The following is a 27,355-nucleotide window of genomic DNA, read 5'->3' as shown; positions in this document are numbered from 1 at the left end:
GGACCACAGGAGCAGGTGCACGCTGTTCCTGCTGTCCGCGTCCGTGAGTCGGTGTGGGGGAGGGCTGCCAGGGACCCCGCTTCACTCGGCCACGTCGATGGACAGCATGGCCTTGATGGCTGGGAACTTGTTGCAGGAGAAGTCAGCCAGTAGCTGCTTGGTGCCACTCCGGGTGGGCAGGATCTCGAAACGGACCCGGGATCGCTCCTTGGGGCGCAAGGTAGGGACCCTGTTGCGGAAGGGCATGGATCAGAGGAGACGTGGGACGAGACGTACACCCGGGGCAGCACGGGCTTTTGGGGGAAGCTCCCTTCTCCAGTTTCCCCAGCAGCCTCTTTGGGTCACCATCCCCTCCAGCCTGGGATGTTCCATCGGGGAGGGAGGAGAGTGTGGCTCTCCTGATTCCCCCAGTCAGGTCTTACTAAGGCTCTGCAGGTCAGCCCTGGGCTCCAGTGAGCTGGGGCTTCCCAAACCAAATGCGAAAGCGATAGATTCTCCAGTTCCAAATCTCCCCAGAGAATAAAGGAGCCAAGGGCGAGGGAGCCCCGCCTTCCCTGCCTTCAGTCCCCTCCGCCATGCCCACAGGCCAGAGACTCACTCGATCTTGAGGTTGCCCAGCAGTAGGCCGCTGCCCTCCACCATAAGCACGCAGTCCTTCACGGGCTCATCCAGGGGGTTAGAGAAGAGCATCTGTACGTTCACGGGCTTCCGCACCTGCGCCTGGTCCAGCACCTGCGGGGAGGGGAAGAGGGGGTTAGGATCCAGATGCTCAGCGCCTGGCCAGTCCTAGATGATGGCTGGGCAGGACAAGCTGGGCACACTGGAGGGGAGGGTGGTTGGCTGAGCCCTCCTGAATGCTAGATGGCTTCCCAGCATCCCTACTAGGGGCTCCTGGGGCATCACCCTTGGCCCCACACCGTGGAAAGGAACTTAGAGAAGGACCCCAGGGCTTCCCTGAACCCTGAAGGACAACCTCTGTTCCCCAGGACAGCCCAGGTTGGCCATAGCCTCCTGGAGGCTGGAGGATGCTTCCTGGTGAAGTGAATTTCGCCTTCCTGGAACCTGCCTCCTAAGCAGGCCCCTTGGATGTGATGGCCATGACCAGAACCCACCCAGGGCTGCTCAGACCCTGGCTCACAGCTGCAGCAGCCCCTTCCTGTTCTATCACAGAACAGGTCTGTGTCCCCCTTGCTCCGAGCATCCTGGCCACACCACTCCCCATCAACACCTGCTGCTGGTAACATCCTTCTGGGGCCTCCAGGGTTCCTGAGCGCCCTGCTGTGGTCTGGGCAGACCTCCAGCTCTGCACTGGGCCAAGGCTGCTGCACTTCCACCAGGATCCAGTCCTGACTCCAGACAGATAAGCAGTCCTTCTGGACCTCAATTCTCCCCCCACCCCAGCAGACAAAGGGGGGATGATTCCTCTCCCCTCCAGGGAAGACCATAGAGGGGGCAAAGAGTGCAGCTGCGCGGCTGGTGCATCTCCTCCCTCCTTATAAGGACCACTGGAGGTGGCTGGGCTTGCTGCTTCGGTTTTTCTGTGTCTTGTGAATCTCCAGAGCCGCCATTTCACAGTGACAAGGATGAGGCTCAATGACTTGGGAATGTCATGTGTGGGAAGTGGCAGGACCCAGTTGGCTCCGCAGCCTTGCTGTCCCTCAGCAGCCCCGCAATACCTACCAGTAATTTGAGAATACTGAGACCCTTGAGAGCCCTTGGCACATCATCATTTACCCCCTTGGAACCCACCCAAGTGCAAGGCATAATTCAGAGTGAAAACACACTTGGCTGCTTGGACATACCAAGCTACCCACGAGATGCTGAATGGCAGATTCCCATTGGCTTTACTGTTTCTTTCGTCACTGCTGTCAACAGCTCCCCTTGCTGACCAATTCTGTGTCAACAGCAGAAAACATGGGCCAGCAGGGACGGGGTTCTGGTGGCCACAGGGCATGGGTCAGCAATGGGAAGGACTTCACCTGTTGGAACTGACCAATGCTCTGATTCCCATCTGCCCATCAGTACCAATGCCCCGGGCATTATCCTTCCACAGAGCTCAGGACTGGTGCCTGTACTCCGAGGGAACCCCATGGAGACCAGAGGGCCATGGTTGTCTGGGGGTGCAAGCAGAGGGGAAGGTGTGTCCAGAAGTGAAGGTTGGTGCCTTGGGAAGAGGATTGGAGAGAAAGTTCTGTACTTCCTGCCTGTTGCGTCCTGATTGCCTGTTGACAGCTGTTATGTGGAAGATGGGCAGGCTTGACATGGAACCCCAGAAGACAGAGCAGGCAGGCAGAAGATAGGCAAGCCAGAGAATGTAATGGGAAGTAACTGGGTTCCTTCCAATACAAAGCAGAATGTTTTCGCAGCTGAACTGGCTGCTCCCCAGTCTCAGGAGCTGGGATGGGAAGCCGTTGGCCCCTGGTGTCTGTAGAAATGAGAGTGTTTTTGTTTGGTTGGTTGAGGCAGCTTGGCTGGGAAGAGTGCAAACCCAGAACTGATGGTGCTGTTCCTACTCTGACCCGTAGGGGTCACTGTGTCTGTTTTTACAAACATGGATTAGCTCCTAAAATAACCCTGTCCCTGGGAGCCAGCAATGAGTCCTGAATGCGGGTGGACATGTCCTCGGGAAGTAGGCCGCATCCAAATGATGGCATAAATGAAGGTAGTGCCATTCTGGGGCTCTAGAGCCCTTGGGCACCCTGCTATGGTCTGGGCAGGTCTTCAGCTCTGTGCTGCCCTGGTCCAAGGCTGCTGCGCTTCTGCCATAGCCAAGCAGCTGGTCCTGCTCTGGGACCAGGGAGCCAGTGCCTGGGCGGCCACATGAGGGCAGCAGTGAGGACGAGTGGTTCTGAACCTGCCCTCTTTACTCCTCCTCCCTGGTGCCCCACCTTATATCTGGGCTCCACCCTTCTTCAGCCGTGCCTCTCAGCAGGTGCCTTATCTGCCTGTGTTGCTCCAACTCCATCACAGGGATACTTAGGACATTTCCTTGGCTATCCATCCACAAGTTTCCTCTGTCATTTCTGACGCCCCTCCAGATCACTGGTCCCTGGTTATACTCCCTGAGAAACCTTCAGTCCTCTGCCTACAGGCACTGTGCCTGCTTGGTTGCTGGACTGTAAATAGGTTCTCACACAGGAGTGGGCATCCCGAGGGCAGGGACCACTACAGCTGCAGTGCCCGTGGGGTAGTGCTGAGGCCAGGGCAGCTACAAACTTTCTCTGGCTCCTCTGGCAGTGATGGTCTCAGGAAGCGGGTGTCATTGCAATAGGCTGGGCCAAGGTGTTTATGGGGCAGACAGCTGCGGCACCTGGCCTGTGCGGCCGTCAGACGGAGCCCAAGGGAAGAGCCCATGTTCTGTGCCCCCTGTGCCCTTTGCCAGCCTGTCCTTGACCGGCCCCTTTCCCCTAGGATCTGTCAGTCAGCAGGGGCTGGCTGCAGGGGGTGCCCTCCCCGCTTTACCTCCAAGGTGAGGGTGGGGTTATCCAGGATGACATCACGTGCCACCACCACCTCGGCCTCCTCGGGGACCTTGCAGATGGCGGTTGCCCGGATCATGTTGTCTGACTTCAGGTACCTGTCATACTGAGCGTATGAGATGGTCACGGGATGCTGAGTTTCTGGAAGGGAAAGTGAGGGGGAATGGAAGATGAGGGTATGAGGATGGCTGCTACAAAGTCTCAGAGACACCAGGCCAGGCCGGTGGGAGTGTCCAGGCCACGCCCGTGGGAGTGGGAGGGAGTGTCCAGGCCAGGCCTGTGGGAGTGCAAGGGAGTGTCTGTGTGGGATCTAGGTCCCCACCCAGCCCTGCCCAAGGCATCCCTCCCACTCCGCATCTGGGTGGGCTCTACAGCAGGGGCCAGGGAGAGACCAGGACCCTGGTTGGGTGGGTAGATCCCCCCAAAGGGATAGCATTGGCTCACAGAGACTGGGGGATCAGCCGCTTCCTCCCCATTCTGGAAAGTGTTGGGGGGACACGTTTCCTTCCAAAGGGCGGGACCAGGGACACAAATGATGGCAGATTGCCCAGCAACAAGACAGTGATAACCATGGCAACATGTGAATAACTCGGCAGGGAAGCGGGCCGTTGTCTCCTGATCCTCCCCAGCCGGCTCAGACCCGGTAGCTGACTTGCCGTGACTTCCCAGGCCACCCTCCCTCCGTGGGCCTCTACTGTCCTAAGCCACTCACTGCACGAGTCACGCCAGGCTTGATTGTGTCACTGCCCTTCCTGCCTCTTCACAGACTCCCACCCCTGTTTGGTTCTACAGACACTGACCTGCTTGGTTCCACTTGCAGCCCCATCTGCTAGCACCCTCAGGTGCCTGGCTCTGGGAGGTTAAGGCAGTGAGGAGGGAGCTCTCTCTGTTTTCTGCACTGGAAAATCTGACCCCTGAACATGGACAGATAGACTGAGCCTGTGGTTAGTAACCCCTGGGCTCTGAGAGGGAGGCCGACTTAACCAGGGTCCTCTTGCAGGCAGGCAATAGCGTCAGGACCCCAGACCCACCTCACCTGCTTCCCCCTCCACACCCCTCACGCCACTCTGCTGTCTCTGGCTGAAGGAGTGTTCAAATCCATTTGCCTCTCATGGATTATTGTGTTTCCACAAACAGCTCTGCCTTGGAGGCGGGAAGGTGCCTCCAGCAGGTGCCTCTGATCTTGAAGCTGCTTCTGCCCAAATTCTGTGAGAACACAGATTGCCAGGGGATGCTGCCTCCCGACAGGTGGACTCCATCTCTGTTCTTCTGCAGACAGAATTCCTTCAAGACGGGCTGCAGAATGAAGCCGTATGGATGGGAAGCAGGGAGGCAGACCTGCTCGCTGCTGCTGCCACCCTCACTAATCTGCTTTGTGAATCCTGACTTTCTATCACAGTGTGAAGGATGCTGCCCATGGGGAAAACACCCTCTGGCTTGCTAATCCTTCCACCTGGCCCAGCCCTCCTCTGCTCCACCTGTGCCTGGCCCTACAACGCTTCCCAGGGCCAAGGAGTCTCCCTCCTCCCTCTTACCAAATGCTCTGTCCTCCAGGAATCCACCCATCCCATGGCAGTTAGGGTGGTGTGGGACAAGGCAGGAATACAGGGGAGACCCTGGGTTAGGGTTCAGTCCCTGAGGCTGATGACAGCCCATGCAGGATGGCTTACGGCAAGGTAGCGTTGAGGGCGGAGGGATGGCATGGCGCAGAGAGGAGGCAGCCACACAGCGCAGCCACAGCAGGAGGTGGCGCTGCTGTCAGCACCCTACGCCATTTTCTGACTATCTCTGCAGCCAGTTGCACACCCCTCCAGGCCTCAGCCTCTGTCCCACGGACTCTGACACCTACTTTTCCCCCCTCTCTTCTGGGGAGGTCAAGTGAGGTTGCAGGTCAGAATGTGCTGCCGTACAGCTGAGAGGCGGCAGACATCTGTAAGCCAGAGAGATTGCGCTTGAGCTGCGTCCTACCCAGGCCTCCCTCCCTTCTCCCTCGGGGCAGATGAGGAGCCTGCTTGGCACCACCCTGACTTGCGCTGTTCACAGGGAAAGCCACTCACCACAGAGCATCAAGGTCTAGCCACAGGCGGCACCTCTGCCACATGCCCAATCCTTAGGCAGGTGGAACCACCCAAATCCTAGCCCCGCAGACCCAACTCCAGGGTGAGTCACCTTCTTCGGGGTCCAGGGTCACGGTGAAGGAGTCCTTCCACACCTCGTGCACCAGCGTGCCGTTGTAGACTATGGTCCAAGCCGTCATGTTCACGCTCACTGTCTTCTTCTCGCTGCTCCGGTTCTTGAGTAGCAGGGCCAAGCTGACTTCCTTGCCCACTGCCAGGACGCCAGTGATCTTGAACCTGCCAGAGATGCTAACCACACGCTCCTCTTCCACCACATCCCCTGCAGACGTGGGGTTGAATGTTGCCCGGGGTTTGAGCTTGCCTAGAGCTTTCTGGAAGACACTTCTTTCCTCACTGGAACCTGCATGTTGAGAAAAGACAGAAGTTCTGCAGAGGGGTGCTTTGTGTGTGCCCTGCTGGGAGCTGGCCTGGAACTAATTCCTGGTCAGTCACCATCCCAAATGGGTATTCTTTTTCCAGGACTCCATGCATTCTCCTACGGTGGGGGGTTGGGGCTCCCAGACAAGGCCAGGGTCCACCTTGCGCTTCTCTGATGAGCTCGGCATTTCCCAGAAGCTCCTAAGGTATCCGCCCACGAGGACCCCACAGCTTGACACACAGCCTCTGTTAGTTAAGTTCCCAGTGATTCCTTTATGATTTTTTTATAAACTGTCTTTAATGGGACTTAATGAAAATAGATCATTTCAAGCAAAATCACAAAAACAGAGCTGCAAGCAGAAAATAAGGTCAAGACCCTGAACTGCTGCAGTTCAGCTCTCAGAACACTTCCTCACAGCCCACAGGAACTCCAGGAGCCCAGGAGGGACATTCGTGTCTGCCTGGCAGCAGGAACAGCCTGGCTCCCAGCTATGATAAAACTGCCCAGAGATGTCAGATGTCACTCTCTGTGCCAGTTCGTTTGCCAGCTGCTCCGCTTCCCATCCAGCTCCCTGTTTGTGACCTGGGAAAGCAGTAAAGGACGGCCCAAAGCCTTGGGACCCTGCACCCATGTGGGAGACCCAGAAGAAGTTCAAAGCTCCTGGCTCCTGCCTTCGGATCTGATCGGCTCAGCTCTGGTCATTATGGTCATTGAGGAGTAAACCAGCATATGGAAGATCTTTCTATTTCTCCTGTCAATCCACCTTTCCAATAAAAACAAATAATTTTTTAAAAAAAACAGCAAAAAGAAAAAACAATCAGCAATCCCCTTCCCACAATCAGTAAACTTCAGATGCCACCATGCCTGAGTTCATCACAAGCAGAAGCCGAGAGTCTGAACTGCTTTGGGGACCCAAGGCAGAGGAGGGCTCTGTTCCTTGCTTCCTCCCACACACCCTGCTCAAAAAGGGGCAACCAGATTACCCAAGCTGTTCGCTTCTGGCACGCTGGGTTCCCTTGGGTGCCTTTCCATTCCTTAGCAGAGCTGCCAGTCCACACCCAGGGCTGATAGCTGCGTGGGGCCCTGAGCCGCCGTCTGCGTCTGGGACCTCGAGCAGGTGTGTTTGCACAACGAAGCCGAGAGTCCCAGTGCCTATATAGGTCACCTGCCAGGCTTACTCAAGAGCAGGCTTCCTGCTGTTGTTTTCTCCCTGTGGCGTTGCTGTTGCATAAATGCTTAGCAACCCATTTTTATGAGCTTTTCATCCCTTGGAGATGAGCTGGTGTCATTAAGTAAGGAGAACTGGGCGACTTCAGGCAGTGTGACCTGCCCTCCTGGCATGCAGGGGCTGGGGCATTGCCAATAGTCCAGCAGGGACCCCCTGTGCCCTAGGATCTTGGTGGGCAGAGGCCAATCTGAGATGAACATTGCATAGGAGGGCTGGCTTAGGACTCAGCAAGTGCAGGTTCATGGTACAGAAGCACTAAGGAAGTCCACGAGGTCATGAGTCTAGGATGGCAGTGACTGTGAAATGGTCATCTTGGGGGGGGGGTCACTGTTCAGGCGGGACTACTGATGCTGAGAGCACTATGATTCTCCATGTCCTGTGCTTGGCACTTGGTATCCATTTACAGCCAAACCCAGTGAACAGCAGGGACCTGCTTGGGGTGGCATAGTGACACCTTGGCAGGTCTGGAGTCTGCCCTTGGCCTTGGGTGATTTCTTCTCTGCCTGATTTTACGCCTCAATGCCACTGACCACGTTCATCTCAGATTGGCCTCTGCCCACCCAGAACCCTGGGTTTTGGCCACCTCGTCTGTTGCATCCCAGGGCCCAGCCTGGAGCAGGTGCTCAGCAGGGGTGCCCCCAGGTTGACTGACAGAGAAGAGGCCCATCTGGGAATGGCCTGCAGAGACAGACTGGGACCAAACCAAGGCCACCACTTTGAGTATTCTGGAATGTTACTGTCAAATATCTACCCATACCCAGTGCCCAGATAAGTCAGGGGTGTGGCTTTGCAGTCAGACCCCGGGGTCCATGGTTGGTTAGCTCTTGACAGGATCCACAGCCAGCACTTCTTTGAGATTTAAGGCTTCGTTCTGAGTGGACCTGTGGGCCCCTGGCCCCTGGGAAGTTACAGTGAGGACTGACCCCGGACTGATCCCCTCAAAGCCTGTGAGAGAGCAGAATGTGGACCCCATGAAGGAGCAAATGACTACAGCCTGCTACAGCAAATGTACACTGACATTTGGCCACACCTGAAAAATGAATTTCACCTTGGAATGCAGGACTTTGGTGGCCCTTGAGCACCAACAATAAGCTGCTAGAGGGCCTGGTGTAGTGGCCTAGTGGCTAGGGGCCTTGCCTTGAACGTGCCGGGATCCCATAGGGGCACTGGTTCTAATCCTGGCAGCCCTGCTTCCCATCCAGCTCCCTGCTTGTAGCCTGGGAAAGCAGTCAGGAATGGTCCAAGGCCTTGGGACCCTGCACCTGTGTCAGAGACCTGGAAGAGCTCTTGGCTTCAGATTGGCACAGCTCTGGCTGTTACGGTCACTTAGAGAGTGAATCATCGGACAGAGTAGATTTCACTCTGTTGCTCTTCCTTTCTGTATATCTGACTTTCCAATAATAATAAATAAATCTAAAAAAAAAAATAAGCTGCTGGTTTCAAAGCTGCTTCTGAGTAGTAAAGGTAGTTGGAGTGAAGACAGCCTCATGGCAATGGCCCTGAGCAGTGGCTACAGGGGACTGCAGCTTGCTTTACTTGTTTTCACACTTTCTCTAGCCTCTTGGGGGGCCTTGGAGTGTATGCGGTGTTGGTCCCCAACTCCATCTCTGAGTCTCCATACTCATCTTTGTTTTCAAGGGTGTTTGTTATTGACATGTCTCCGGCTCTGGGGAGTGAACTCATATAGAAATCTCCTCTCAAGCCCCTGGCTGTCTCCCAGAGGGGCTGGGGTTTGCCCTGGGATGTGCAGTCACAGTGCTGTTGCCCTAGCTGTGCAATGGAGAATGGGGCATGACTGGGCACTGCCTGTGTCCTGTAGCATATTTCCAGGGGTGCCACAGCTGCCAGCAAAGTCTCTGATGACACTGAAGATTCCAGGCTGCTGAGAAGCGCTCTTACTCAAGCAGAAGTGACTGAGGATGTATGGCGGGGGGAGGGTGGCAGGGAGGCTGGGGTCTCTACTCTCTCCATCCTCAGGATGGCCCCCTCTGCAGAGAGCCCCCTGTGGCTCAGCCTGCTCAATGTCCCTCCTACCTTCTGGGTACTTGTACTTGTCCGTGACGTCCACACGAGAGTAGCTGCCCACAGCCTTGGTGCTGATGTACTTGCCAACGGAGCGAGTATCCAAGGAATTCTGCTTTTGGCTGCTAGTGGAGTTGTCGTAGATCCAGGTGATGCGGTCGGCATTCACCTCCGCGAACACAAAGGGCATGTCGAAATCCAGGTCCACATCCCCATTGCGGATGGCGTGGACCGAGGAGGGGCCGCACTGGAAGACCCCTGGATACCAAGACACAGCAGTTGGATATGTGCCCGTGTCAGATCCATCCACACCTGCTCCTCTGGAGACTCCCACTTCCACCACCACCAGCTCCATCACCCTCAACTGCTTCACACAGTGGCGTTTAAGGCCATTGTCCTTTTTCTGCAAGGGCACCTACCCAAGGGCCAGCTGCATCTAGGATTGGCTGGAACCTGTGTCCTGCAGACTCCTACTTCCCTTGCTCTGCTTCCTCAGTTGGGGACATCCTGCTGACCTATGTGGGGCTGTCCTGTGCTCGAGTTAGTCCTCCTCACAACCCGTTCCCATCTCTACATATAAATCTCCCTACCCCAGAGTGTCACTGCCCTCCTTCCTCTTCCTGGAAGACCTCCCTGAGCACTCGGTCCCACGGCCTCCTGCTCTGAGGTCTCAGGGCTGGACCGTCACCTCCTTCCTCCAGCATAGGGGGCCCTTGAAACAACTACATCAATGGATCAATTGGTTGATCGAAAGAGAGATGACAGATCTCTAGAAAGAGTTTCACTTGGGAAGTGGGCGGCTGAAATAAAGCAGAATACAAAGAAGAGTGTTGTTCCATTTGTGGAAAACAAATTAAACACACACACACTTCCTTTTTTATATGCTTGGGACAGTGACTTTCAATTCTTTTTTTTTTTTTTTATTGTGACTTCTAGAAAGAGCTAGAGTTGACATTCTAACACACATGTGGCACTGAGACACAAGTTTCACAGGACAGAACCTGGTCTTGCTATGGCTAATGCATGCTGATATTTATTTTTCCTTTTTCTTCCCTTTCCATTGCATCCCACTCAGCTCACTTCTTCAAGTGATAGTCACAGCCAGCTAGTTTGATCTGATCATTGCTTTGATTGCAAGAAAAACTCTGAAAGCACCTGAAAGGTTCTTGACTCCCCTATCCCAGGAACACACAGAGTTTCTAGAAGGCGGGCTAGGGACTGGACATCCTCAGATTTTGTTGTGAGTCCTTCCAGAATAACTTAAAATTTTAAAAGAAGTATGCATTTCACTTTGTACATCCGCGTTTTAATGTTGGAAAGAAATGACTCAAAGTGAAGGTAACAGGCAGGACATACTATAGAAGTGGGGAGAGAGGGAAGTGGTTTCTGAATTCGATGGTGGGGAAGAGCACAGGCTTGGGACAGAAATGAAGTGGCCTGTTGTTAGCACATGTGGGAAGGTGACCCTGGAGAGGGTAGGGAGAACTGAGTCCCTGAGGCCATGGGCACCCATAAGATTTGCACTGGGAAGGCTCAGTTGTTGGAGCTGGCATGGGAAAATCATTATTGGCAGAGGAAGGTACCAATTCCTTAAACCCTGGCAACAGGCGTGGGGCCTCTGCAGCAGCAATCACTTGGGGCCAAACAAAATCAGGAGGGCAAGTGTATTTTCAAAACATTTTTGTTTGGCTCCCATCCTGGAGAGGGAGAGGGCCCTAGGGCCGCTCCCTGCCCTGCAGCCTTGTGGCAAATGAAGGAGAAGTTAGTGGTTTGGAGGTGAACCCAGCAGAGGATGCTGGGCAGGGGCTTACCCTGGCTCCTCTCCTGTGGGGTGGCGTCTAACACCTGCCAGCCATTGTATGAGGAACCCAGGTCATTCCGCACGAACCAGCCTTCATTCCAGACGTGGAAATTCCTGTTGACAGAACCAGGGGCTGTAGAGCTTTACTGAAGCCATGCAGGCTGTGTGGGCCAGGACCCCCATCTCTGACCCAGCTGTACAATGTCCCATCTGCATAGAGCAAGCCCAATGCAGGTCGGTGATAGCATGAAGCCTTGGGCAACTGCATTTGGCTGCCATCCTCACTTCATTGGGGAATGGTCCCATTCCATAAAAAGAAACACAGGCTTGGAGAAGTCAAGTGGTGAATGGTGACAAAGTCAGTGTTGGGACATAGGGGATACCTGAGCCCAAAGCCAGAGTCTTGCCTGCTGTGGTCCACTGCCTTCTCTTAAGAGTGGAACCAAACATGCTGTTGCCAGCCACACAGCAGGCACACCCACGCAGCCTTCTCGGTGTGCTGTTGGTGACATAACCACATTCTGTGGGGACTCAGCAGCAGTGACAGGCTGGCTGGCCAAGGGCCCCACACAGCCTCTTGACTGGGGGTTGAGCTGAAGTGACCAGTGCTATGGTGATCTTGGTCATGGGCATCACTTGTGTCCCAGTCTGCATCACAGCTCACCTTGTGCCAGAGCCAGCCAATGAGGCAGAGTCTTACTCACCCAGCAGGGGAGTCTGCCCTATGCCCTCTTCACTCCCACTGCAAGTACAGCAAGGCTGACTTCAATAGTGCTGGGTTCAACCCAAGGGCAAGTCAACAAGAGCACAAATGATTTTCACATTCACGAAGAAGAATTTTCAGTGCACTACCTACTTCAGAAGCCATAAAGGAAGAGACTGACACAGGTGAGTAGATAAAAATATGAAACTCACATATAAACAAATAACCTGCAGTTCTATTTCCGGCGTTGTGGCACAGTAGCTTAAGCTGCAATTCTGGCATCCGATATGCGAGCCCTAGTTTGAGTTCTACTTGCTCTGCTTCTGATCCAGTTCCCTACTAGTGTGTCTGGGAAAGTAATGGAAGATGGCCCAAGTACTGGAGCCCCTGTCACCCATGTGGGAAGCTGGGATGAAAGCTCCTCGCTCCTGGCTTTGGCAAGGCCCAGTCACAACCACCATGGCCATTTGGAGAGTAAAGCATCAGATGGAAAAATTCTCACTCTCCCTCTCTTTCACTCTGCTTTTCAAATGAAAGTAAATCTTTTCAAGAAAAAAAAATAGAGAGAAATGGGTAACATTCAGTAGACAGATTTATCTTATCATATTAATATTATAAAGTACCCATGAATCAATTAAAAAGGCACAAAAGAAAAACAAGCCAATAAAATGCAATGAGCGGGCAATTTTCATAAGGAAATACAAGTGATTACCAAACATGTACCCTAGCTTTAACCTTGCTACTATTAAAAATAAAATCCAAATGAAAAGGAGAGACTGTGGCAGAGAGATCATAGATTGCACGTAGTAGAGGGACAGAGATGAAAGCCCGGGAGGAGTCATGGCTGGATTCTTTTGCTGGTGAGAGACCAAACCTTCTCACACATCACAGGTGGGAGTGCAAGTTGGTAATGACCTTTGTGGAGGGCGATTTGGCAATGTGCTGAAATGACTTTCAAAAAAACCAACATACTCGCCTAGCCGGTATTTCCACATCTAGACATTTCTCCTACAGAAAACCTCATGTCAGCACACACATGTATACATGCAAAGAGGTGTGCTGCAGCAGTTTTTAACAAGATGTATTGGTTTCTTGGAAAGGCAGAGTGACTGAGGGAGAGGGAGAGGGGCAAAGAAAGAAAGGGAGAGATGGTCCATCTGCTGGTTCACTCCCCAGATGGCCACAGTGGACAGGGCTGGGCCAAGCTGAAGCCAGGAGCTTGGAACTTTGTCTGGGATGCAGGTGGTGGCTTACATGCTGGCCCTGGCAGCATTATCTGTGATAATAGATATTTTGTAAGACAAGCTCACCCACAAGGGACTGGTTGGTCCAAAGCTGTCTAATGGAATTCACATGTGGCTGTGAAATAGCAGGAGTCTTGTTAGAACACTGATTGGCACCTCACACTGGAGCACCTGTTCAAGTTCGGGCTGTTTTGTCTCTGACCCAGCTCCCTGTTGATGCTCATGGGAGGGCAGCAGAAGGTGACCTGCATGCCCAGTCTCTGTCACCCAGGTGGGACATGAAGATGGAGTTCCAGGCTTCTACCTTCAGCCCGGCCCCAATGAGATTTTTACAGCCATGTGGACAGTGACTCAGTGGCTCTCTCTGTCTCATCCTGCCACTCTGTCTTTTAAATAAATAACAAAGAAGTAAATAAAAAAAAATCAAACTGTCATAAAGACAAATAAATTACAAGATAGCATATGAATACTTATGATGAATTTAATTTTTTAAAATTACACATTAAAAATGATATGAAATTAGTCTTCAATAACCATTGGTTGAGATAGCCACCATTCATAGTTTGATGTATAAATTATGCAGATTGTGCATAAGAACTAAGTTTTACAGCATTTTTGCAATGTTTACATTTCCTATCATGAGAATTACTCATTACTTCTATTAGCAAGTAAATGCAATTTTAAAATATGTATATAATATAAATGATAATAGTGTTAATCTAGGAAGTTAAGGGTTCTGCCTTGCATGTATTAAGTAATTTAATCCCTACAGTGCTGTGTGCGAGGAAAATATCTGTGAGGCACACTTACACCTCTGCAAATGGAGGCACAGAGACACTTAGTAATCTGTCTAAGGTCTCACAGCAACTAACTAGGCAGGGTGAGATCAAAGGCAGAAGAGAGCAGAAAGAACAAAGAGACTTGAAGTAGCAGAAGGGAGAGAAAGCACGCTTCAGCCACACAACGGAAGAGGATACACTTACAATAGCTTTATTCAGAAGAATATTTAAAGAATATTTAATAACAAGGGGGGAGTGTTCATAATATAATGTTCAATCAAGAACACATGACAGTGAAATAGTTGATTTCCGTGGTGAGAAAAAAGTAGGCTATTATACACAGACTTGTGCTCAGTCTTTGTATAAAATATATAATTCTAATTCTATAAACGACTAATAGAAGATTGGACAGAAAACATCAAATGTCAAAAAATATGTGTATAATAGAAGTACAGATGACTTGCTTCTTTAAACATTTTAAAAAATGATTGTGAACAAAAGTCATAAAAAATTATCTCTAGGACTGACACAAGGTCATTTTAAAAATTCTTAAACATATTTGAAAGGCAGGAGACAGACATAGAGGGAGATGGTAAGGGGGAGGGAGAGAGAGGAGAAGCAGGGGTGAGAGAGAGGGAGGAAGAGGTGGGGCACAGTGTCAGAGAGAGGGGGAGAGGTCTGCCGCATTCTCCAAATGTCTACAATAGTTTGGCCAACCTGAAGCCAGAAGCCAGCCAGGAACTGTGTGTGTGACAGGGCTCCGACTGTTTGAGCCATCACTGTCTCCTAAGGCGTCTGTTAGCAGAAAGCTGGAATGAAGGGCAGAGCTGGGATTTGAACCTGGGCAGTTCAACGGGGAATGCAAGCATCCTAAGAGGTGGATTAACCACTATACCAAATAGCAAAACCCAAAGTGTCTTTTTGAATAGGTCCTTGAGATCCATTAGAACTCACATAGGAGTAGAACAAAGAAATCCACCATCTGTTAGATAACAATAATGCACTATATATGCACACACACTTATACATACAAAGAGCCGGAAGAGATGATTTTGAATGTTATTACCACAAAAATATCATTCTGTTGACCCTATATGAAACACAGCACAAGGTGTGCACACATGGAGAGGGGACATGGTGTGATTCTTATGGATCAGTTAAAAATAAAAGCGAAAAACCCACACAATTCACCCGGCAGAAGGCAGGGCAAGTGTGGGAAGATGATCCTAGCTGGGTGGGAGGGGCGAGGGAGGCATGAGGAACTGGTGAAAAAACCAAAAAGTTCACAGACACTTTGTTTCTCGCAGAGGGGAAAAAAAAAAAAAGTCCAGTGGCTGTGTTTCACTCTGGCTGGAAGGCAGGACTGAAGACAAGCAGATAGAGTGTAATCCTGGTTGCTCCCTCCTGCAGAAACCAGCCACTGTGCCCATCAATGCTGGGTTGAGCCCTTCAGACCACCATGAGAGGCATCATGGGAGCTTGGGGCTGAGCTTCCAGTCGTGGCCACACACTCTCTCCCTGCCTCCTGCCCCAGCTCCAATCTCGGGTTCTGCTCCTATCTTGAGGGGCCCTGGAGCAGGAAGCTCAGGGAAAGAATAGCTCTTGGCTTCAGGACCATCTGAGGTGTTTGCTAAAAGAGGCAGATTTCAACGTTTCTTCCCTCCACTGCCCACCCGCCTCACCAAATGAACCCCGGAGTCATCTTTGAAGTTCCTAAACTGTTGGCTCTGGAGACAGCAAGCAAGCTACAGCTGGGCTTGTTTGTGAAGTCTCAAGATCAGGAGACTCTGCCTACGCCTTCTGTAGGTCAACTCCTTGTCCTTTCCAATGCTGATGGGATGGGATGCCCTTTCCGCTGAGAGTGCTCACGACACCCCACTGCCCCCACCATGTCATCTCTGAACCTCGCCTTTCTCCTCCATGACCTCCACACAGCTCTAAACCACAGCACAGTTGCTGCAGCTTACCTGGCTTGGTGCCTGACATCCAGTACAAGGATGCAACGCATCAGGTTTGTTCAACTGAATGTTCTGGGGCCAAGACCACCCTGTGGCTTTGGTTTCCAACCCTGAGGGTCTGAGTGAGGGGATCTAGACATACTGGGAGCTGGCTAAGCATTAGTAGTGGCAGGAATTCAGAGGTAGAGGTCACGGGTGGAGAGATCGCATTAGGGGCCAGGGCTCAGCCGAGGTGTGGGTGCCAACAGCTGGTGGCTTGTTTCTGGGAGCATTGCCCAGCCCCATCTCTCTGGGGCTTTCTGCCTCAGAGCTCAATGGAGTCTATTATAGTCAGGTTTATGATTCCAGAAGTTGGGGGATCAAATCACATGGATTTAGAAAAACATCAGGGCTAAGTGTGAAGGGAAGCAGTGAAAACACAGCTCCTGGCTCACATCTCCTGCATCCCAGGGTCTGGGTTTGAGTCTTGGCTCTGCTCCCCTAATTCCAGCTTCCTGCTAATGCACACCTTGGAGGCCACAGGTGATGGGACTCAAGCACTTGGATTCTGCTCACCCTTGTGTGACCTGCTTTGGTCTCCTGGCTCCAGCCTGACCCAGTCTGGCTGTTGTTGGCATTTAGGGGAATGAATCAGCAAATGAGAGTTCTCTCTCTGTCTCACTGCTTCTCAAAGAGAAAAGGAAAAACAAAGGGGATGCAATGGCTCAATTCGCTAATTCTCCCCTTGCAAACAGCTGCATCCCATATGGGTACCAATTCTTTTCCTGGCTGCTCCACTTCTGGTCCAGCTCCCTGGTTATTACCTGGGAAAGCAGTTAAGGATGGCCTAAAGTGTTGGGACTCTGCACCCATGTGGGAGACCCAGAAGACACTCCTGGCTCGTGGCTTTTGATTGGCTCAGCCTCAACCATTACGGCCGTTTGGGAAGTGAGCCAACGGATAGAAGATCTTTCCCTCTCTGTCTCTCCCTCTCTCTGTAAATCTGCCTTTCATATAAAAATAAATAAATCTTTAAAAAATCATAAAAGGAAAAGGAAAGAGAACAAACCCAGCCCAGCCAGAAATGTCAAGATGACCTTTTTCTAAACATTCTGAATCATTAGTGACAGACTCTGGAGACCCCCATCAAGGGGAGATGTTGTCAAGGAGTACTCTAAGCAGGGTCCCCCAAGTGCCGTGCCTCTGAAGAAAGTGATTACTCTGGAGCCAAATGATCAGCACAAACAGAATGGCTTAGAAGAAAACCTACTCCCCTGGATGCTGTAAATGTGGTTAACAGAAAGATCTGGAAGAGACTACCAGGTTTTCCAGTCTAACTATTCCCTTTATGGGCAGCTGAACTACAAAAAAAAGGGATTTAAGTCATGTCACCCACTTAGCTAGAATGCCCAAGTGTCCCTAGATGCCAGGGACTGGTTCCAGGGAGACTTGCAGATGGCAAACACTCCAGCCCCTTGGTAAAATGTCATGGCATTTGCGTATCATCTGTGCCCATCCTCCTGTGTACTTCAAATCATCTCTAGAGTACTTATAATTCCTAATATTATGCAAATTGTTGCTCTATTCTGTTGCCTAAGGAATAATGATAAGAAAAAGAATTCTGTGTAAGTTCAGGACAGAGGTAACCATCAAAAGCCTAACCACGCTTTCTACCTGCCATTGGCTGAAACTGTGGATGAGGGACCTGAAGGAGGAGGGCCTGCCGTGCTGCCCTTGGGAGCCCAGTTAGTTTGTCTGCACAGTGATTCCCTTTGCAGTCCCAGGAAGCAGTGTTCTTTGGCTTGGTAGACTCTTGTTCTGGGACACTTGTGCTCTCCACTCCTAGCTTGAACTTGAACATGAATCCTCTATGTGACTTTGAGCAAGTCATTTCTCTTCACAGAGCCCACATCAGAGAACCCAACTAGTACCCTGGCCAGTGCCAGCCACCTCTGCCGGAACATTTCAAAGCAAGAGCTGTCAGAGCTCTCCAACTTCACTTGGGAATGGTGACAACATCTCCTGGCAGCTTGCGCATGCTCTATACTTGACAAAGCCTCCTGAGTCAAGGTGCCATTGGCACTACCTTTTAGTTGTGTGCTCCTTGGAGAAATTGTTCCATCTCTCCTTGTCTCAGTTTCCCCAGCCCGAAAGTGAAGATTGTGGCAATAGTGCCTCCTTCATTGTTTGTGGAGAATCAGTATTAGCACTTAGAACAGTGACTGTTGGATAGCTCTCCCAGCTAAGCTCTGACAGCGAGTATCTGGGTGAGTGCAGACTCTAAGGGGGACTGTGTCAGACCTTGGAAGGATTTCCTTAACCTTGGAGCAATGAAATCACAACTGTGAAAACCACTTAAGCAGTAACCTCAGAACATGCTCCACATTGGGGACCCTAGGATGATATCAAGTGGCCATTCCACATCCCTAGGTACTGATGTGGTTAGGCTGCTGGGAGCAGCCCTCTCCCCTTCTCTTCTCCCTTTCTCCAGATACAGGAAGAAAAAAAAAAATCAGAAACAATGGTCTTACTTTCCCCCATTCTTCGACCCCTTCCACCCTAATCAGTGTTCCACATGGGCATCTATCCTCAACTATATAAGCATCACCAAAAATAAATTAAAAAAAAAAAAAAACCAGTGGCGCCTGACACACAACAGTTGCTCAGCAAGCAATCAGCTGCTGTTACTGTTATGAAGCTTTCTCTGATGCTTCACCTTAATGTGCTTCTCACATTCTGTGATTTTCAGCAAATCTGAATGATGCTATAAAGTGTCCAACATTTCTAATACGGAAAGACCATATTTCCAACCCAAAGTGTCCTTACAATACTGGTGAGTATGACCGTGAGGTAGAGTCAATGTACAAGGGGCATTCCAGGAGGAGGAGGGGTGTGGGCTGAAACTGCAGGGGTTAGGAACATTCCAGCTGCTATGGAATCTGAGGGATCACCGAGTCCTTGGCCAACCCCTATGCTGCACTTGTGGTGAACTTGGGACCAGAAGGGTGAGGTGGGTGTCCCTGTCCTGCAGGAGAAAGGTGGTAGGGCTAGATGAAGGGCCCAGGCCTCCCAGTCCTCACCCCACCTGCAGCAGGTGGACAATGGGGAGGGGAGTGCCTCTCAGATCTGGCTGCTTCCTGAGAAGGCATCAGAATGGCAAGCAGGGAGCAAGGACCCTCGGGAACAGTTGGAGCTTCTAGAGCTGGCACTCTCCAATGAGGCCCACAGAAATATCCGTGGAGCCTCTCGGGAGCATCTCCATCAGCTCATACTTGTCACCAAAATATTCATATTCCTAATTAATGATTAAGCTGATGTGGGGTGGCAACATGAAGCAGTAACTAGGAGACTTGGGATTTGACACCGAACTCAGCTTGAAAGCCCCTGGGGTTGGCATGATGGTGCAATGCGTTAAACCATTGCTTGGGATGCCCACATTCTGTATCAGAGTGCCTGGGATCAAGTTCCACCTCTGCTTCCAGCCCAGCTTCCTGCTAATGTGTACCCTGGGAGGCAGTGGATGATGGCTCAGGTAGTAGGGTCTCTGACACCCAGATGGGAGACCCTGATGCGATTCTGGGCTAAAACAGCATCCACTAATGGCTTCCCTACCCTCTAGGAGCATCATGCTTTCAGTAGAGGGACCGAGACTTAAATTGTCTGGGCTCCCTGCAGTTCCAAGTGTGAAAGGTTAATCATGGAAGGGTTGTGTCAAGGGGACCTCTCCCTGACTGGCCAGTCATCTTATTTAATCAGTCACTTCCCATAGCAAAGGAAACTAAGACAAAGGGTAGCATCACCCCAGCAGTCAGAACTGGTTGCCATGGATTTCAGACACCACAACTAAAGCAAAGGCTAGGGACCAAAAGAAGCATGCCCTAGGAGAAACTAGAAAACAAAACCTTGCCACATGCAGCAGTGTCTCTAAAGAAAGTCATGTGTGTGCAGATCAAGAAGGAAAATTCTGTGGTGAGCATTTAGTTCAATGATTGAGGCACCATTTGGGACTAGTACATCCCATACCAGAGTACCTGGTTTGAATCCTGGGTAATCCACTCCCTAGCCAGCTTCTTACTGATGTGCAACCTGGGGTGGCTCAAGCACTTGGATTCTAGGCTCCTGGTTTCCTCCTGGCCCAGCCCTGGCTGTTGTGGCCATTTGGGGAGTGAACAATGGACGGAAGATCTCTCTTCTTTACAAATAAAATGAAAATATTTTTTTTCTAAGAAAAGAAAAAGGAGGTTGGCTTTGTGAATAAAACTGTCATCTGTAATACTAGCATCCCAGATGAGTGCTATTTTCAGTCCTGGCTACTCCACTTCTGATCCAACTCCCTGTTAACATGCTGGGGAAAGAGCCCAAGCTCTTGGGTCCCTGAACCACATGGCAGACCTCCTGGCTTCGGGCTGTCCTATCTCTAGCTGATGCAGTCATTTAGGGAGTGAATCTGGAGACAGGCTCTCTTTCTTTCTCTGTTAACTGTGCCTTTCATATAGATAAAATAAATCTTAAAAAATAAAGAAAGCCTTAAGCTAATCCTTCTTTCCTTCAGGAACCCTGTGTAGATGATGTAAGGCCTCCTTCAGCTTAGCTGTTGGCATGGAGTTGTTCTCTGATGGCTTTTCTGTCAAATTCCTTCCATCGTTCATTTATTCCATCACTTATACTAAGTACATTGCAAAGGGAAGTTGGATCCTCCTATTCTGCAAGTAAGGAAGACTATTTTATAGATACCATCTTAAAGCCAAACATCTGGAAATACGATGCTTATCTGTTGTAAGTTGCCTAGCCACCCACACACGTCAGCAATTATTTTGTGTGTGTAATCTATGAAATGAATTCAAATGGATTATTAACATATGTTTGCAACACTTCCTATGTGTAGGCTCACAGATATGCCTACATAGCTATGGTCTTGGACATCATTTTCAGTTTCCATTGGGCATATGGTATAATGTTAAATAGTGTAATGCTATCTATTCTGAAGTATGCATACTGCTGGGTGTGGTTATAGGTATATAAGTTTTACATAACTTGTTTTTGTTGGCATCTGTTGTTAGTTATATATGTTGTGTGCACAGGTATATGAGCAGAAGACATATTTCATGTTAGAAATATACAAGGGATCTTCAAAACAACTCACAGAAAATGTGTATGCTCAAAAAACTAGACGTGGATTCCAAAAGTGTTTTGCACCAAGACAACAACAACAACAACAACAACAAACTATCTTTTAACTTCCTTTTTTTCATAGATTTTTTGAAGTGACTTCAGGTATGCTCGCACACATATACATCTTACTTTCTTCTAGAATCCAGAAAAAACCCACAGCTTTCCATTCTGTCAGCCTATGTACAGATAATTATGAATGCACCAAGAGAAACATACATTGCTTTTCTTATTGTCTTTAACAAAAAGCCTTGAAGTCAAATGGATAGCCTGGAATGAGATAAATCTGTACTCTTCACTGAAAAATCGATGTTTTGACTTTCACCTTACAGAACACTATGAAGACCAATGAATCTTAGGAACTCAGGATGGTCTCCTTAGGCTGGTGAGCTATGTCCTTAACTAGTCTAAGACCATCCCCTGGGACAGTGAGCCCACCACTGCCCCAAGGCTTGACCCAGCAGGTGTTGCCAGATGTGTCAATGTCATGGTCAGCCTTCCTACTCTAAGCCACATCTCGGCTTCCTCTTCCTGTGAGGGTCCCAGGTAAATGGTGACAGCAAGCGGCTACTCTGAGTTCAAGGTGAGGATGAGACACTTACCACACGCTGTCGCTCCCTCTGTCCAGAGGGTTGCCCATGGGGTCATAGTACACATCCACGCTGAGATTGCGGTTTGTGTCGTGAGCTGAGTTGAAGTTGGTGATCACCCGGGAGGGAATCCCCAGACACCGTAGCACTGCAAATCAGGGTCAGTGTGAGGACTTGGGCCGCAATGGACATGGGACACTGGTGTCTTCCCTCCCCTGCCTTGCACTGCCCACGCACCCAGCAAAGGCACACCATGCCCAAGGTACCTGTGTTGAGGACACCAGCAAAGACCCAGCACTGGCCATACTGGACCGGCCTGAAGCCAGACTTTTTCCATTCCTTGAGGATCTCCACACTGCCATTCCAGTTCCTTGGGTCCCGGCCATTTGGGTAATTGCCGCTCCAGTTTCCAGCAATCACACCGTTGTCATCATTGCTATTGATCTACACAGAAATCCACACACACACCCCACCCCAGAAGTGAATCAGTACCATGCCTTTCCCAGGCAGAATTTAGAGAATAGCATGGGCAGCTGGGAAGCCAGGGACAGTGGCGGGTACTTCTCTACTTCTTGGTAGGTGACTCGGGTCTGGCAATTTGAACAATAATCCCTTAGAGGTGCTTTTCCTGAGGCACCGTGCTTGATTGTGAAGTAACAGGCTTGAGATGAGGGACTCCATGTTGAGATGGGCTCCATCTTAGGTGAGATGTCCCTCCCATTTGTGAGACTAACCAGACCAAGAAAGCTTCATCCTGCTTGGCAAGGAAGCTTGAACACCTAGCTGGGCTGTCTAAGCATGACTAGGAAAAAAATGAAACTTATCTGGTATAGCAGCAGAGGCTTCAAAGTGAGTGATGGGTAATTTTTCATCCCTAAGATAGTTCTGCATTAGCACCGCGTATTAGCTAAGTGCCCCAGAACCCCTCCAGGTTTGTGGTGCTTGCCTTTATAAACCCTGCTGTTCTGTAGTTCCAGGTCGAGAGATGGAGAGGGAGCAGAGGGGAAGAAAAAGTGGCTGTGCTCAAGATCTGACTTCCATTGTCTTGGGGAGATACATCCTGAAAGGCTTTTGAGAGGAAGATATCAACTAATGCAGTGGATGAGACTTATCAAATGATGGGTGGGCGATGAGAGGAGCTTGGCCTTGGGCAGAGAATGGCTGAAGCAGACGACAGCTACCTACACATTTATTTTACTTCTTTTTCTACTCTGGATGTCTCAACTTCTGTATAATACAAAGTTAAAAAAGAAATCAAGGGGAAACTCAGGTTACACGCCTGCCCTGCCTTGTCATTCGTCGTCATGGTCAAGTCCATTCACCTGTCTGGTGGGCCATAGTAGCTCTACCTGCCAACATGGGGAAAGTGAGATACAAGTGAGTTTAAGGGCGGCTTCCAGTGGGCACATTTCCAGAGGCTGTGAAACTGCGTCATTTATCCCAGCTGCACAGAGAGGACCTGAACCAGGCTCTCCCAGGGCTCCAGAAACTGTTCTCTCTCTCTGTCTCTGTCTCTCACTTTCTCTGGAGCATCTGAGTGGCTCAGCCCATAAGAGGGGCAGGCTGCAAACTGGCTGGTCCCTCCCTGGCCCATCAGACTGGCAATGAGCTTGGCACCCCTTTCAGAAGGGCCTAGTTTGCAATGACAGGAGCAGGCAAGATGAGGTCTCCTCCTCCGAGATGGAAGATTGCACAGCCTCTCCCTGTCTCCTGAGTCACAAATGCTCCTGCCTCCAAGTGGTAATCGGCCCGGGTCATCTCTGGCTGCAAGCTGAGCCGTTCAAAGCCCTGCACAGGCCACAATTAGCTCAGGGCCCTGCCCAACTGGGAGGTCTGGGGCTAGCGAGCATCAGGGAGGCGCAGCCCAGGAAACTGGCTCCAAGATAAAGTGGTTTGGCCCCTGGCTGAGTGAGTCAGCAGGTGCAGGAGCCAGCCTCTCCCACTCTCTCCTGAGCGGGGGAGGCTTGGCTTCCTAAGTTGCCAGGAGCTGCTTCACTTAACCTCTGTCCCGCCTCCACTGTCATTCCAAGGCCACTTGGCTTTCATGGTCTCCTCACTTTCTCTGGGCCTCTCCAAGTTCTTCAGGGCCCTTGTGTGTTCTGGGCCTGTCCCACACCTGTCCCACAAGTCTTGGTTTCACACTCAGCCTTCTTCTAAAAAGCTTCCTGTTTAATCTCAGATACGCATCATCTGCTACTGAGAGATGGCTCCAAATTCTAACCTAGGAGCTCACTTGTCAATTTGGAAAATTTCCAACTCGAAAGTAAAGAGGCCAAGAAATGCCTAAACTAGGAACAGTAATAACAAAAGCCTTAAGCTTACACAGCCAGGTAATTATTTTGTTTTAAGAGGATTACAAAGAAAGAACTGGTTTTGAGCTTTTTAACATGGAAATTTGGGGCAGGTTCCTTTTGAGTTTGCAGATTTTGAGGGCTGCCTTTTCTCAGAAGTGAGCACTCACCCTGCTGTGTGGTGTGTGTGCGTGTGTGTGTGCACGTGTGTGTCTGCATGCCATGCATGTGTGTATATGTGTGCATGCCATGTACAAGTACTGTGGGCCCAGTTTGACTCATGGGATGTTGTGCGCTGAGCTGCTAACTTCATTAACTTGAACTTGTTAGCCTATCTAGACCACGAATAGGGTAAGTAAAGCAAAGGCCAAGACCGCTTCAGGGTCTCAGAGGCACCAGGGGGGAGTACCACCCCTTGCCCCCAGACTCCAGGAGGCCCCACCCCAAAGCAGAGGCTTGGCCTTGCCCCAACCCCTCACTGATGGTCTCCACAAAGGGCTAGTCTCCTTTCTTGTCTGAGAAAGGCCTCATGAGACAGAGGGAAGGACTTTGGACCCAGAGAGACCTGGACCAGTCTGCCTCTGTCACTCCCCCATCACATGTCCCAAGCAAGCCCTGAGATCCAAAGGAGCTGCTGGTTCCACACTGGCAACATGGGGACAGTCACAGTCCTCACCTGTGTTTGGTGAGGCTGTCACGAGATGGCGTTTACAGGAGCCCAGGGGCCCAGCCAGGAGTTGGTCTTCAATATGTGGTGACAACCAGTTATTACCACTTGCCTGTTACTCACCATGGCACTCAACACACGGCCGACGTATTTGGGGTCCTTTCTGAGGGCCACATCTGTAGCAGGGTCCCGACGGAAATTCAGACTCCGATCCATGATGGAGAGGCAGATGTTCAGTATATCCTCTTCAAACTGTTCAAAACAAGACCATGTGTTACGACGAGAGAAATGGCAAGCGGTGTCTGGAGCAAGCTGTTTAGCTGGCCTAGCCTCAGTTCTTCCCTCTGTATAATGAGGGACCAGGCCAAGCTCATTTCAAAGTTTCCTTCCGGCTCTGACTGTGATCTTGAGCATGTTATTTAGATTCCCTGGGGCTGGGGAGGGAGGAGGAAGGGAACAGTTTCAAAGATAAAATTTACTGTATTGTTTCAAGTCATGGCTTCTTAAGTGAAGAAGGCCAAGCTCCTATTTCCTTGGGTCTTTGCATTTGCTTTTCCTTCTGCTTGGGATGCCCGACACACTAAACAGAGAGGAGTTCCCTCTGGTTGATGACAGGTGGGGGCCTGGAGATGGCGAGAGCATGCACCTGCTTCCTGTCTCCTGGATACTCAGGCACCTTGCCAGGGTCCTTCCCACTGATGCTGTTATTTATTTTGTGGGCATCCCTGAAAGTTAGCTACCCTTAGCAAACCCAGGAACTCTGTGGACCCAGTGGGCACTCAAAGTAATAAAAGCTGTGGAGGGTGTGGCTTTCAAAGCCATCAGAGACACAGAGGGCAGTCTGTGGCATCTTTACATGGAATAAATAAGAGAAGCCACAGTACTGTCTTCAGTGGCTCTCCTGGGCCTTCTGATCACATAGCATGGCACCACTTTACTGTTTCAGGTGGGTTACATGTGTCTGTCTTGCCCACCACATTGTGACATTCTCAAGGATAAGGGATACTTTTTGTGTTCTAAATCTTCAGTGTGCACCTTGGGGCCTGGTACAAAGTAGGTGGTCAATCAACACCTTGTGAACAAATGAACAGGATGGGGTTGGGCACGTAGGTGAACTGATGTGGGATCTTCCACCACTTGGTGCAGCAGGCAGCCAAGCACTTCTTGTAGAACAGATGTTATCCTGAGCCTCACCTGTCCAAAGTTCCAGCCAACCATGCCAATTCGGTTTGTGCTTCCCACATAGATGACACCAGAATCTTCCTCAACATACTCTTGTCTCTCAGCGTGGTTACTCAGAAAGACATCGTCCGCTGTTGGATATGAAAAGTAGACACCTGGGATTTAGAGGTTTACAGGGGACCCAAGCTGTCAGTACCTCCCTCACTCCCGAGACTGGTACTGGGCCAGAGTGAGTCCTGCTTTCTGTCCCCCAACCTCCACTGGGGAGTGCAATTCTGGACCTAGTGTTTCCAGTTCTTATTGTGGGAACAGTGATCTGGACAGAGAAGCTGGGATGGGCCTGAGGATGAGAACCCCCTGGAAGCTGTCTCCACAGAATTAGGCTGTGCTCACTGTCCCTGTCGGTCAGCATTCTGTGCCAGCCTGGGAAGAAACAGCAAGACGTGCATTTGTTTGTAAGGACTCTAGGACCCAGAGAACTGGAGTGACTGCCCAAACTGAGTGCCAGAACTCCCAACTTCCACCTGCTGCTGTGTTTTTCCCACAGCCTACAGACTGGCCTTCATCTGACCCGAGACCATAGGGACCGTTTCTCGTCTCCTCCTTCGTGGCCAGAGCTGGCAAGTTATGTGCGCAGCTGGAGACCTACCTTGCAGCCAGGGGTTAAAGAGCAGTATGAAGGTGCCGAGTGTCACGGTGGAGACACGGCCCTGGGAGGAGATCTGAGTGTTGAGTGTGTACAAGCCGATGGGGGCGCTGGCAGGAGTGGAGATGGTAATGGTGAGAATGTTGTTGTTGCTGCCCTTGAGCACAGCATTCCAACCACCACGACTAGTCTCACTGGAAAGAGGAAACACGGCCTTCGTTCCTGTGGACTCCGACGGATAAGGCCCTGTCGATGGAGGCAGAGGACAAAGGCAACCTGTAAGGCTCAAGTTCATGTTCAAAACCAGAAATCCACACAGAATAGAGTTCAGCTTAAAACAAGCTTTAGTTCACTGGTCCGGTGCAGACAGTGGGCCAGAGAAGTCATGAAGGGTTGTTTTCATTAGTGGGATGTCAAGGTGGGTGGTGGGGGACAAAGGAATGTGCCTTATACAGTGCTAGAGTGTTGTAGGCTCTCTTCGACCTTGGTGAATCCATACATCACTACTGGCTGAGGAGGGAGCAACCTTTTCCCCGTGAAGTCTTACCGGCCACCCTTCTTAGCCTCCTCCTAGGCCGCCCCTCATCCACCCTGGCTTGGCCTTGCAAAACCAAGGAGTGGTAGTCAGACCATGGAGAGAGACCAGGCTCTAAGACAGCCGCAGGAGTCCAGGGGTGGAGGTGAGGTAGGATGTCACCAGTGGAGTGCCAAGTGACAGTGCTGGTGACACCGCATGGATCAGATCCCCATTGCTTCTCAGGCTCAGGGATGGGCAGTTGCTTGCCCAGGTCACACAGTGTCCAGTGGCAGAGCTGGGCTGGAGCACAGCCCAGCGATCCAGGGTGGTTACCATCCCTGCTAGGAGATGTAGCCCTGGGGCTCCTGGGGGGTGGGGTCTGTGAGTGGTGATGGGGTAGGGAGAGTAGTGAGCAGGTACCTGTGGACACTGTGAACTCTAGACTATCGCCAGAGCCCAGACGGCGGTTAAAGGAGAGTGAGATTTCCAGGGGTTGGCCTCTGCGGAGGATGAGATCCCGGCTGGAGAACTTGTCTGTGTGATGCGCCTGACGGTTGATGCCAATCTGCCAGTTGATATTCTGGGGTTCTAGAGCTGTGATACA

The 27,355-nt window shown here is 50.9% G+C and overlaps 1 protein-coding gene across 1 annotated transcript; it reads right to left on the bottom strand.

Moving 5' to 3' along the window:
- Positions 1 to 74: 74 nt before the first annotated feature.
- Positions 75 to 27,355, bottom strand: TGM3 (transglutaminase 3; the record flags this gene model as incomplete). Its single annotated transcript, XM_040981263.1, has 12 exons — positions 75 to 229; positions 599 to 732; positions 3,463 to 3,620; positions 5,649 to 5,957; positions 9,238 to 9,483; positions 11,037 to 11,140; positions 21,461 to 21,596; positions 21,715 to 21,892; positions 24,530 to 24,658; positions 25,601 to 25,719; positions 26,238 to 26,480; positions 27,172 to 27,355. Coding segments are annotated over 12 exons (2,088 nt in total), but the record flags the coding sequence as incomplete, so codon positions are not given.

This window comes from Ochotona curzoniae, unplaced genomic scaffold, assembly GCF_017591425.1.
Source record: "Ochotona curzoniae isolate NIBS_2020 unplaced genomic scaffold, NIBS_Ocur_1.0 contig_3520, whole genome shotgun sequence".
NCBI classification, from domain to species: Eukaryota; Metazoa; Chordata; class Mammalia; order Lagomorpha; family Ochotonidae; genus Ochotona; species Ochotona curzoniae.
The sequence above is the reverse complement of the archived record's forward strand: the minus strand, read 5'-3'. Positions and strand labels throughout refer to the sequence as shown.